Consider the following 13,369-nt stretch of genomic DNA (forward strand, 5'->3'; position numbering starts at 1 on the left):
TCAAAGCTAAAAGGGTTTATTTCCAAGATTTAAGTAAGCAAATGTCACACTCGCAACATCAAATGCTGCATCTGAATCCTTCACAATGAGATCAATGTTCAGGCTTTGAAACCATTTAAGTTATGATCATCATACTCAAAATGGTGAAAAAAAAACTTTAGAAGACTGAATTATCAGGCTTACATAAATATTCCCATCTGATCATTAAAAAGCTGAGTTACTAAATGCTGATTTCATATAAATTAAAGTCAACAAAATAGTAGTAAGTTCATTTTAAGTGTTTTAGGACAGGACTGTTCTTCTTGATAAGAAAAACAAACAAGAAGATTTTGAGATTGTCACACTGTACCATTTCTTGTGAAACATAATCTGGGCTCTTTGTGTCAGCAGAATAAAAGGAGAAGTCATAGGTGAAGGTCTTGGTCCGTTCTCTGCCTGAGTCCCCAGTTCCTCCTTCTGGTATCTAGAAAGACAGTTTTGACAGTAATAATAAGAAAATGGAGTGATAATAACAATAACATAAAGAGTAATGTCATTTAACCAGTAACCCAAATTAAGAAACAAAGTCTGTGACTAAAACACATAAGATGATTAACATTTGCAGCATGTATACTCTAATTCCTATTGGTATCCCTAAAGAATGAATAAAAATAAATAAATACAACATAAGAAGTCCAGGATCTGTATTATAACCATCAGCTATGATATTTACTAATATAATTAGCTTACATGAACACAATGTCCAGTCAGACTCTGTCTGCTTATCTTGCATGAGTCTTTGACTGTTTCCTCTATGACATCCCCCCAGAGCTGGACACTGTACAACTTTAGGGGTGCAGGACACTGATTCTGGCAAAAGTGGTGCCCTCTGGAGCTGTGTGATGTGGTGGCCCCTTGAAAACACCAAGTCAGATGTCTCCTCTTCCAGGAAGCTTCCCTAATATTCCACCTAGAAATAATTTCCCCCTCTTTTCCAAATGAGAACACTCCTAAGATATATCATACTGTGAGACCATTACAAGTGTTTGCATATATCTTACGTTTCATGCTTTGAGCTTAAATTGAATCCCCAAATCATCCATGTGTTCCCAAAACCTTATACCTTGGACATAATGCTAAATAGCTTCAATGAACAGTATACTTTTCAATAATCAACTTCTTTTCTTAAAACAAATTGTTTTAAAAAATTAGCAATGAAAACAACAGTCTATTAAAAATATGAGCATTTCCCGTGGGCGCACTAGTGGCACGAGTGTTATGCAGGTAACCAAACACCAACAGGAGTAAGGCCACTCCACAGGAGGAGACGTGTGGCTGGTACGGTAGATCTGGACACAGACCCAAAGTTAGTGTGGTAACAGGCCCTAGGGCTAAAACCTGCTACTTTTACTTTTGCTAAAATATGTACATAGTATCAAACTACCTTCTAAATTTATATCTTTATATCCACAGACTGGTGAGGTTCTCAGACCTCTTCAGAGAAGTTTCTTTGTTCAGTGAATGGTGGTTAACAAAGAAACTCACAGCTGGTCAACATACAGAGAAAAGGTATCTATGAAGTGCTTAGCTACAAGATGCAGTGGCCATTACAGAAAAAGCACAGGAAGATTTTAAGAGCCAGAGGATGAGGAGGGCTAGATGAGACATCTTCTAGACAGACCACTGAACTCATAAACTCACAGCAGCTAGGGCTGGCTGCATAAGACCTGAACAAGATCAAACCTGTCAACATTCTAGACAGGAGGAGGAGGGACTCTTTAGGAGCTACCAAGAGTTGATGGCTGCTAGAGAAAGGAAAGTTTGTTTTCTTTAATAATGTGGCCTCTGGTAGGTAGACCATGGTCCAATGGTTCCACAGCCATGACTATACAGGCAGTACAAACTGGACTCAGTGGACTATACTTTAAAAATTGATAATACATACATACATACATACATACATACATACATACATAGACTGAGTGTGAAGTTGGGAAGATAGGGAATGGATCTGAGAGGTATTAGAAAAAACAAGGGTAAATGGTAACTATGATCAAAATATACTAAATGCAAAAAAAATTCCAAAGAATTGGTAAAATATTATAGTAAAAATAAAATTTTAAAGGAAAAAATTTTGACATCTATTCTAGTTACTCAATCATCATAGAAGGACATGTGTATAAAACACAAAAAGCAACAGAGTAATCAAGGAAAATAGATTCTATAACACACATGCAAGAGAGGACTCAGTCAAAGCACTGTAAGCACACACATGCATGAAGGAAAGGTAAGGTCTGCAAGCAGGAGGTAAACAGAACTGAAGCAGCCTGAGAAGATGAGGGAGGCCAAAGAAAGAAGGCTCGGGGTAGGCCAGAGAGAGTCCTGTTGTGCTGAAGACTGTGACAAGTACAGGAAGAAAGCATTCTAGCACTCCAGAGCATGCCCTCTAGGAAGACAGTACTATTCCCATTCCTGTTTCTGGGGATCAAGTTGTACTACTCAGAAAGTGATATTAGGGTATCCACTAACCAAGACCAGGAATTAATAGAAATCTACTGCTCAGACACTTGGCCATGGAGCAGCAGGCCTCAGAAATCCACACCTCCAAACTGAAGAGCTTGATCCCTAGCACAGCATAACCCAGGTATGCTGGTGTATGTACACAATCCTAGCACTGAGGAGATGGGGACAGGAGAATCAGGAGTCCAAGGTCATACTCATCCACGTTTGAGGCCACCCTAGGCTACCTGAGATCCTGTCTCAAACAAACAAATATAGGCTCAAAACTTGTCTAGTACTTCACAGAGTACAGGCAACTATCAGACTAGAATATAGGGTGGAAATGCCAGGTTCTTGTCTACAGTAGGAATGCACAGACCAGGGAAACAGCGTGAACCTGACGTTCAGGTCAGGTGAAACTAGGGCGGAAGAGGCACCAGGCTCAGTCTATGCTTCAGCTTCAGGATCAAGCCTCAGTGGAGAGCAGCAGACACTGCTGACCGTACTGAGTTAGTGCGGTCAACTCGGAGGTGAAGGGGGGTCAGGTGCTTCATTCATCGGTACCGCCCTCACAGTGCGCAAGGGTGGAGCTCTCAGAACTACAGCAGGGCAGTCATCACTTGCCTTTAAGTTTGTGATTGTCGTCTTGCTTTTCTCCATTTGAATGATAAACTTGGCCTCCAGGTCCTTTTCCCTGCAACATTAAAAAAAAAAAAACACACAGTAAGGTTAGCAGACAAAAGATTATTTTGAAATAAACCTGTTTCATCTGCTTTTCACATAAGGGTCTTTGATTTTAAATGACATCTGAAAAGTAATCCCAGTTAGCCCTGCTCCCAAATCCTTGCTAAGGCTATAAACATGAAGATATATGACACAGATGCCACCATCAGCAACGACGACTAACAAAAATGTGCTGTCAAAATCTGAAGAGTTTCTAACTGTAAGACAAGTCAGCAACAAAAAAATGCCAGGCACCATGAAGGGCTGAGCATGCAGAAGATGGCCGTACCAGCCTGGATGAGACTAAGTCAGGCCACAGCTGTGGCTGCTCCCAGGAGCAGCCAGGGTTCTGCCCTCCTCTCACCATCTTGTTAGATCCACTGGGAATTGCACTTCTTTCAAAGCAGTAAACAGGAACTCAGGGAAATTCTGAAGAGCACAGTTCTCTAGAACAGCTCTACATGTTAGGTGGCAAGGGCCTGTAATCCCAGCACTTGGGAGGCTGAGGCAGGAAGACCATGAATTCAAGGCCAGCCTGGGCTACATAGAGAGATCATTGCCTCAACAAGAGAAAAACATTGTTTATCCATACAAAACAACGCTATGCCAATCTAAAAGGACTGACAAGCATCTCTGTACAACATTACAGCTGGTCACCAGGACACGTGATTTAAGTAGACTGCAAGGCAGAGAAAAGCACGCAGGCAATCCTCCCCTTTCACGGTCTGTCTTAGGACTTCATACTCTGGAGATAAAGTAATACACATTCAGTATTAATCCTAACTTGAATTCTGAATTTTTATCATTTCCTAGGCTAGTGATACACAATCCAGTTCTCTCTAGTGATACCAGACAGCAGCAGCAAGATTTGGATGCCAGCTGGCCACGAACTCACGAGGGGAGCAGCACATACCCTATGGTGTACTCTGCACATTGTACTGTGTTAATAAACTGGAAGGCTCTGTAGGTTAAATGCACCCAGAGCATTTGATTTATTAAATTCTTAACTTATAACAACTTTAGAGACAAAATCCCATCCCAAGTCCAAAGAGAATGTATATATGCATGATACTGCTTATATGTAGAAAACAAAAGGGTAATCTTAGTCTTTTTCAAATGGCTACATATGGAGAAAGAAGAAAATGGAAAAAAATGGCAAAAACAAGTGCTGGATTTCTCTGAATATTAATGTATGCAAAAATAAATTTGCTTAAACAACCTAAAATTCAAAAGCAATTGAAAATAATGAATCAAACTTTGTACCACACAGTGGAAGAACATTTCCATAAGGTATGGAGGAGTTTAACTATGCAATGTGACAGAATCAGTTATCTTTGGTGGTCATCCTGAGATTTTTATTTGTGTACTGTGAGAAAATTCATGAATACTTATGCTGGTATCATGGAGAGCTACTACCAGTAGACCTAGTAGATTAAAAATAGACACAAACACAGGACAGATGAGGTATGGATTCTGAATGGGAAATAATAGCATGAACTTTATCAAAATTTAAAGAAAGAAGGGGAAGGGAGATGGGAAGGGAGAGGAAGGAAAAACACAGGTTGCATATTCCTAATTTGAAAATCTAAAATCCAAAATGCTCCAAACTAGAAAGCTTCATGAACCCTGACATGATGCCACAAGTTGCAATTTCACACTTGTCCTCGAGTGATAGGCCACAGTGAAAGCACAGGCACATGAAAATAGTATACAAAACTACCTTTAAGTGAATCCTCTTGATTAGTCTCAGGTCCAAGCCACAAGCTATTTCACTCTGTGGATGCTAACATCCCAATGTCTGAAACAATCTGAATTCTGAAACCCATCTAGTTCCCAAACATTTCAGATAAGGGATACACAACACCCTAGTTCTGTCTACTGAGAAGATCTAGAACCATATGGTCAGTGAAGATCCTCTGAACACCATTTGCCACTAAGAGAACTCAAGGCTTCTTAAAGAAATTAATACCTAACCCTTCCCACTCAAGAAAGCAGGTCCACTAAGATCGCAAGGACTGTGGGAAGGCAAGTCCCCAAACAACTGGGGATGCTCCCCAGTGCTCACACCTCTGGGCTCCCCTCCCCTTGTTGTAGGTTAAACCTGATGATACTGCTCTCTTGTAACAGTAATGGATAATGAAGAGCAGAAGGAAGGAAACCCATATATTAAAAACATATATTAAAGATGTGTTAGCCACTTGGACCTCACTCTACACAGAAAAAAAAAATTGCTAAAAGTTGTGACACACTGGATCTAGGAGACAGCTCAAAGTGCTTGCTGCACGAGCATGAAAGGCCTTGGTTCAGATCCTGGCACTCGTGTAAAAGGCTGGGTAGACAGAGCATTCCTGTAATCCCAGGACTGAGAGGAGAAAACAGGAGGATCCTTGGACTCACTGGCCAGTCTGGTGGAATCAGTGAGTTTAGGGCTCAATAAGAGAGCTGTCTTAAAACATAAGGAGTAACTGAGGAAGATACCTGGTGTCAACTTCTGGTCTCCACACATACATGCATACATGCATACATGCATACATGTACACACAACAACAACAACAACAACATATGTAAAGAAATACTGACAATGAGTAGACTTTGATATTAAGGGATTATAACTAGTGTTTTAGGTGTGATAAAAGTACCATAGTGACTTTAAAATATCTTACCCTTGAAAATAACACACACTGAAATAATTATAAGTAAATTGTCTAGGATTTACATTAATCTGATGGTAGAGAACTAGCTGAGGATAACCTCATGGCCATCTCTGGATTAAAGAATATCCATGAACAATAACCCCAAAAATTATGTTGCAGTAAACACTATCAGGTCTGTAGTGGATTCCCAGAACCAGGTCTGGCATTTCCAAGCCAGTCTTAAGAAGACTTCCATTGCACGCCACCAGGTCTTGGAACTTACCTTAGGCCACTCCATGTTCATATGACCCTAAAACAAATGGCTCCTCAAATCACACTTTCTGAGCATTTGACCATGAAGAGCATACCCAGCCCAGCAAGGGCTATTCAGGCTACATGTATCTGCACTGCAGACTACACCATCTCGGTACCTGCCAATTCCACAGTGGCTCTTTCTCACTCAATAACCCTCCATGCCTGAATTTTGAGTTTTAAAACAACTACTACCAATACATTCCTCAGGTGAACAAAACGATATGCTCTCTGGGAATATCAGATATAGTGCAGCAGCTTCACACTACTTTCCAGCCCTTGCCTTTTAAAAGTGTTTTTCATACTCTGACTACCACCCCTGCCTCAAGCCCAGCATTCCTGGATCCCCGTCTCAGATCCTCTGAAGCAGCTAAACTGTACAAGTTCCTCTACATGATCACTTCTAACTCATTAAGCATCTCAGCAGTACTTCTCAGTTGTGAATAAACACCTAGAACCTATCCCACAAGAGCACTAACAGGTGCCACTGAAAGACTGAAACATAAAATAAGCACCTTTCTAACCACATTTCTCAAATCTAACCACTGATGGAGAGCACCGAGCTAAGACTTCAGAGCTACCAGAGATTACCCTAGCTGGGGAGTGGCAGTGAGAGGGGCACAGGGAACATGCACAGCTTTGATCTTCTGGAGTCCAGAGCTTATCTCAAAGAACTTATCTCCCCAAAAGACAAGAACACCCCAACACCCACCCCACGGCCCAACTCAAGCCATTGAAAATGTGCCTGGAAACCAGAAGCACAGGAAGCCCTGAGGAATGTGAAATGAGGAGTGTGGAGCACTATTTCAGACCCATGGAATGGGGCACTGTTGACTCAGCAGCCTGTGCATGACTCTGACGAGCAGTGAAGCCTGGGAAAGGCAGAGCTGGCATCAGTCTATGTGACATCTTGTTATTCTGCTCTTATATTTACCCTTAAGAAGTAAACTCCTGCCAGGCGGTGGTGGCGCACGCCTTTAATCCCAGCACTCGGGAGGCAGAGGCAGGTGGATTTCTGTGAGTTCGAGGCCAGCCTCGTCTCCAAAGCGAATTCCAGGAAAGGCGCAAAGCTACACAGAGAAACCCTGTCTCGAAAAAACCAAAAAAAAAAAAAAAAAAAAGAAGAAGTAAACTCCTGAAAAAAAAAAAAACCCACCATCTGCTTATTACACACATTTACTTTGTTCTTTGACTTTATTCTTCCCCAACATAATATTTTTATTATTTGGGAATGCCATACAATGTACCTGATCACACTCGATTCCTATTCCTCCCAGGTCCACCCTCTCACCCTTGTACCACCCCCACCCCCCATAAAAATTACACCAAGTCCAAATTGGGTTGCCCATATACTCGTTGGAACATTGTCAATAAAGTTTTATTTCTAAAACTGCATGGTAGAATGTAAGGAAATGGGCCAGCTAACCCTCTACTCTAAGTGTACAGAGACTTCTAACCAAAAACGTTGGAATGGCACAATCTTACCTAAGAAGCCATCTGAGTATAACAACCAGGTTCCCTCACTCAGGTTCCTGCAAACCACCAGCTTCTAGCATTTTCTGTACCTACACTGCCTCCCAAATCTCATGTTAGTGACTGAAAATACCCATAGAAAGCTCAGTAACCTGGCTCTCGATGCTGGCTGGAGCCACCAATGCTGACCCACCCTACTGCTGTCTGCATTCCAGAGGGCTGTCACACTCACAATTATTTCCAAGATTTAAAGTAGGAAGAGGAGGTATCCAGTGCCTTTGTTCCCCCATACCTCCCTGGGCAGCCATGCTCCACGCCCATTACCTACTGGAGATGGTGGCTTTTGCTCATGGTCCTTTCTTCACCCCCAGAGCCTTAAGTGTCATGATTCCTCATGGTCCATGTGAAAATCCATCTTACCCCAATTCTTCAACCCAACACTTAGTTAGCAAGTCCTGTCTACTCCACCACCTACTGACCTTGGCCTCATCTCCCTACTCCATCGCCACTGTTCAAAGCCAGGCCACTCCTACTGCTCTCTGCCTCCAATCAAGTCTTCCCATGTACACATCACTCTCTGCTTCCAGAAAGTCTTCTAAAAGGCCATCTCACCATGAAGCACCGAGCTTTAAACAACTTTGGGATTTCTCAAAGGCTACAGGACAAAGTCCAACTATCAATGCTACACAAAGCCCTCCATGCTCTACCCCAACTTATATTGCCATTCCAATACTATGTCCCTTCCCCTTGGCCAGCCCCAGCCATGCCTCCAGATGGGCTGTCACATACACATACACATACACATACATACAGCTTCCCGGAGCCCTTTGCCTTGTCCTCTCCTAGGCTGCCTTCTGCCTGTCTTGTCCAATAGACAGTGAGCTCCTTAAGAACAAGTCCCACTGTCTGAGTTCACATACTCCTCCAGGGCCTGCAGTTCAGACACCACCAGAAACAACTGTTCTATCTGCTGGGTTAGTGACTGAATTACTGTATGAACAGCTCTCACCATAGCCTATTCAATGATGTCCATCCTCCACCTACTCTGGCATCCCACCACCCTCACTCAGTGATCCACCCCCTGTCTACTCTGGTTCCCCTCACCCCACATTGTTCTTGAGTCTTGTCTTTCCACTGGACTGACACATTCCCACTTCTCACACAAAGCCTGTCTAGGGTCTAGCCTAACCAGCTCTTCCTATTCAACTTTTAGAAACAACCTTTGTAGCATGAATTATTAGAAAGTCTTATTAATAAGGACAAACCCAGAGGCAGGTATTAGGGTGAACGCTGAAAGATCAGAGAGACAGAACAGGCCACAGCTAACCTCACCTTGCCATCTTCTCAGCTGATCTTGTTTCCTCGGACTGGAAGCCTCTGAGTCCTCATCCAAATGGATCTCAGCTGAACTGCTGCTCAAAAGCCTAAAAGCTTAACCAGTCTCTAGTTCCTGGTTCTCACGCTTTACATACCTTTCTGCTTCCTGCCATCACTTCCTGGAATTAAAGGCATGTGCTGTGGGATGTTTTGTATGGCAAATGTGTTGCTGATTGGTCACTAAATAAAACACTGGTTGGCCATTGGCTAGGCAGGAAGTATAGGCAGGACAAGGAGGAAAATAAAGCTGGGAAGTGGAAGGCTGAGTCAGAGAGACACTGCCAGCCGCCACAATGACAAGCAGCATGTGAAGATGCTGGTAAGCCACGAGCCATGTGGCAAGGTATAGATTAATGGAAATGGATTAATTTAAGCTGTAAGAACAGTTAGCAAGAAGCCTGCCACGGGCATACAGTTTGTAAGCAATATAAGTCTCTGTGTTTACTTGGTTGGGTCTGAGCGGCTGTGGGACTGGCGGCTGAGAGAGATTTGTCCTGACTGTGGGCCAGGCAGGAAAACTCTAGCTACAGGCATGTGTTACTATGCCTGGCTGTTTTCAGTGTGGCTTTGAACTCACAGAGATCCAGACGGATTTCTGCCTTCAGAATGCTAAGATTAAAGGGGTGGGTGTGGGTGTGTGTGTGGGTGTGTGTGTGTGTGTGTGTTTGTGTGTGTGTGTGAGTGCCACCATTTTCTGGCCTCTATATTAGTGGCTGTTCTGTTCTCTGACCCCAGATAAGTTTATTAGGGTGTGAAATATTTTGGAGAACACAATATCACCACAAACCTTCCTATACCTCCTTGGCTCACCTCACTCCCACAGGCCTCATCCCTCTCTGCTGAAGTGATCTCCCAGGCTATCCCAGAGAAGCAAGGACCCAGCTTCCCGCACACCCACACCAGGTATACCAGGCACAAAAGCACAATTTACAATCTGAACCAAGAGCTTGGTCTCTTGCTTCTTACCCAGCACTGCCAAAGACCAGGTACAGAGAGTTCTCCAGCCTTGGGTCAATTTCCTTTGACATTTAAGAAACATGGAAAATAAATCTTGACATTTTTCTTATATTGAGGAAAATAAATAATCCTAAAATATCATTTGAACCTTGATTTGATAATAGAGCAAAATGAACTATGTCTCTCCCCAGCCACTCTGGTGAATTGGGTTTCTCAACTGAAAAGTCAATTACAGCCCCTTCATATAAATAAGTAATTTATCTGAAAGGTCTGGAAACTAGATCATATGATGTTACAAATGAGCCAGCCAGAGCAAGTATGCTGAGTTATAGATCAATACTGGAGGGGTGAGGCAAGAAAGGAACAGGCTTTCAAAAGATCCAGTCAAGGAAAACAGGTAAAGATGCCAGCTCTCAGATGAGTAAGAAAATGCTAACTACTAAAGAAAAAAAATAGCAATGGTAATCCAGATATCTATTTTTAATGTTTTTAAATTATCCTGGAATTCAAACTGATTCCAACCATTCTGCTAAGGGTATTTGGTCACTCCATAACACAGCCAGACAGAAGGAAGCTGGATCCTCCAAACTGAGCCCCTTCCTTGGGCAATTCTTACCAGTTTATTCTGAAGCAAAATGAAACCTCCTGTTTCACCTGGCCAAGTCTCACACTATAAACCAACATTTCACTGCCTTCATTTCAGTTGCAGGATACTCAACAGAAACAATTAAAAAGTATATTTTAATATATAAGCTCCATTTGCAATGTATAGGAAAGAAGCCCAAGGGACACTGTGGTAGAAACAGCTTGCCAGTGGCCACCACACTTGCAGTTCAACAGAGCCAAAAGAATATGTACAGCTATGCTTCCAGATGCACAAAGCTTTTCTGGGAGAATAAGCAGGAAGCTGTTTGCCTGGGGCCTTTGCAGATAGCATGAGCAGGGCCTTAGGGGACAAAAAAATGAACTTAAACATTTCACTGGTGGAACTGTTTTAGCATGATTTGATATGACTTCTATAATTAAAATCAATGTCGTTAATTAAAAGACACTGCTTCAAAACACTGTGTGCTTCCTCCTCCTTCTGGACAAGTTCATGACTGACTCAGCCTCCTCTCCTGGCACCCTGCCACACAGAGGCCAAGGGCTGGCCTTGCAATCCACATGTCCCTGTGCCCTGGCTCACCCTCTGGTGCAGTCTAGATTGTCCTCTGCCCCTCTCCACCCTTGTGTGCTTCCATCATGCAAAATGACACCCAAGAATCAAAGCTAATACCCTTCTGCTCTCGAAGTGCACTCCCGGTTTCTCATGCAGCCACTCAGTCACCTGCCTTTACCCAGCTGTACTTCTTTTCCCTTATAAATGAGAGCTACAAATAAAATATGTGTTGTCTGTTCTGGAATATTAGTTAAAGATGTGTTACATTCATTTATGCTGTGGAATATTTGTTTAATGATGCAAAGATGTGTTGCATTCTTTTATGTTGCATTTGTTTAACTCTGTGAATCTGTGTTACTGTGCCCGTCTTAAATACCTGATGGTCTAATAAGAAGCTGAACAGTCAATAGCTAGGCAGGAGAAAGGATAAGCAGGGCTGGCAGGCAGAGAGAATAAATAGGACGAGAAATCTGGGAAGAGGAGATCGAGGAACGAGAAAGAGGAGGAGAGGAAGACTCCAGGAGCTAGCCACCCAGCTTCAGAGCAAGCCATGGAGAAAGAAGTAAAGAAAGGTATGCAGAAATAGAGGAAGATAAAAGCCCAGAGCCAAAAGATAGATGGGATAATTTAAGAAAGCTGGCTAGGGCCAGGCATTCATAAATAAAAATAAGAAGCCTCTGGGAGCTTATTTATTTGGGAGCTGAGTGGTGGACCCCCCAAAGAGCAAAGAGTAAAAGAACCAACTACAGTTGCCCAATCATGCTGAATTTCAGATAACCAAACAGCTTCCGAGTATAACTGCCCTAAAAACTCCCCCTAACTCACACAGCACAGGCTCACCCAGAAGACTGCACTCCTCAGGCTCTGCACACAGACTCCTTTGCCCAACTAAAGCCCAAGACAGGAAGATAGGTGAGCACATATCCCTGACATCAAACTCTAGAACCAAACTCGGGGATCTTGAGTCAGTCTCCCTGCAGCTCCCTCTTCTTAGGCTGCTCTCACCTTTCTGGCTGATTCTGAACACTTAGAAAATAAATAAATAAATACATACATACATACATACATACATACATACATAAATACATAAATAAATACATACATACATACATACATACATACATACATACATACATAAAAGAAAGAAATCAGTGCACAGTCAGGAACTGCTGAGACTCTTACTTGCTCTCTATGAAATCAGACCAAGCCCAGTGTAGTGATACATAGCTGTAATCCAAGAACACAGGAGGCTGAGGCAGGAAGATGTGAATTGGAGGTCAGCCTGGGCAACATATTTACACTCGGTCTCAAAAACAATAAATAAGTAAAATTAAAATAAGAAAAAAAGAAACTACTGAGAAAAGCTTCCACGGTGGGATTTTCAGGTGATCATCCTATTTGATCCTTGGGATCCACCTCCCCACACAATAGTCAGCTAAGTCACAGTGCCATGACCTAATGCCAGCCTCAGATGGCAGCAGTGAGAAACAGGCAGCACCTCCTGTCCAGTCCCTGAAGGAACCCCGTGCAAGAGTGAAAGACAAAGTCACTATCCTAGCACCCTGGACTTCACAGACAGTAAGAGCTCTGCAGCTGAGAGGTGCTGCAGCAGGCTGCGGCTGTTAAGAGTGAGACTTTTAACCCCTGCCCGACTTAGGGAGGGTATCAGAAACTCACAATTAAGCTAAAGGCCAACTGTTATAGGTAACATGTTGGGATCCCAGAAAAGCAGCCAATGTGAGGGATGCTAGTATACATCTATTCATCAGTGTATTCCCTTAGGATAAACAACAAGTACAAAAGAGAGAGGGTGCCAGACATTAGAAGAAGTGGGTGCAACAGAGACCTAAGCATAGCCTGGGCCTACCCCATGTGTAGCTGCAGGACTACAGAGGCCCCTCAGAGTGGCACCGAGGACAGGTACATGGCAGGGAGACTCCCTGATTCAAGCAGCTGGCAGAGCTGGGCCTTGCAAAGAAGAATGAGTATGGACATCAAGCACAGCGCTCCCCAAGCCAGCTCCCTTCAGAACAAGACAGTGAACACATGCGGGCACAGTAAACACTCAGACGCCCGAGCAGACAGGTCGGAGCTGGTATCACAGAGCAAGGATGCAGACAGGTTTCTGTTTGTCAACCACCCTCCACACACCCACACACTTCAGTAGAAAGAGCAGCCCAACTGAACTGTCTTGGTACAAACTGGGCCTTCTTAAGATGTACAAGATCCTCACTGAAAAGGAGCAGAAAGAGGCCAC

General features: G+C 43.1%; 1 protein-coding gene across 5 annotated transcripts in view; it reads right to left on the minus strand.

Annotated features, from left to right (window-relative positions):
* Positions 1–13,369, minus strand: part of Kif16b (kinesin family member 16B) — a 279,659-nt gene that overhangs the window by 241,016 nt on the left and 25,274 nt on the right. For all 5 annotated transcript variants that reach the window (XM_052723316.1, XM_052723317.1, XM_052723315.1 and 2 more), the window contains exons 2-3: positions 3,103–3,172; positions 350–463 (exon numbers count right to left, since the gene is read on the minus strand). In XM_052723316.1, coding sequence (XP_052579276.1) covers positions 350–463; positions 3,103–3,172 — 184 coding nt within the window. The remainder of the gene's footprint in view (positions 1–349; positions 464–3,102; positions 3,173–13,369) is intronic.

Source organism: Peromyscus californicus, unplaced genomic scaffold, assembly GCF_007827085.1.
Source record: "Peromyscus californicus insignis strain IS unplaced genomic scaffold, ASM782708v3 Scaffold_7__1_contigs__length_154581171, whole genome shotgun sequence".
Taxonomy (NCBI): Eukaryota; Metazoa; Chordata; class Mammalia; order Rodentia; family Cricetidae; genus Peromyscus; species Peromyscus californicus.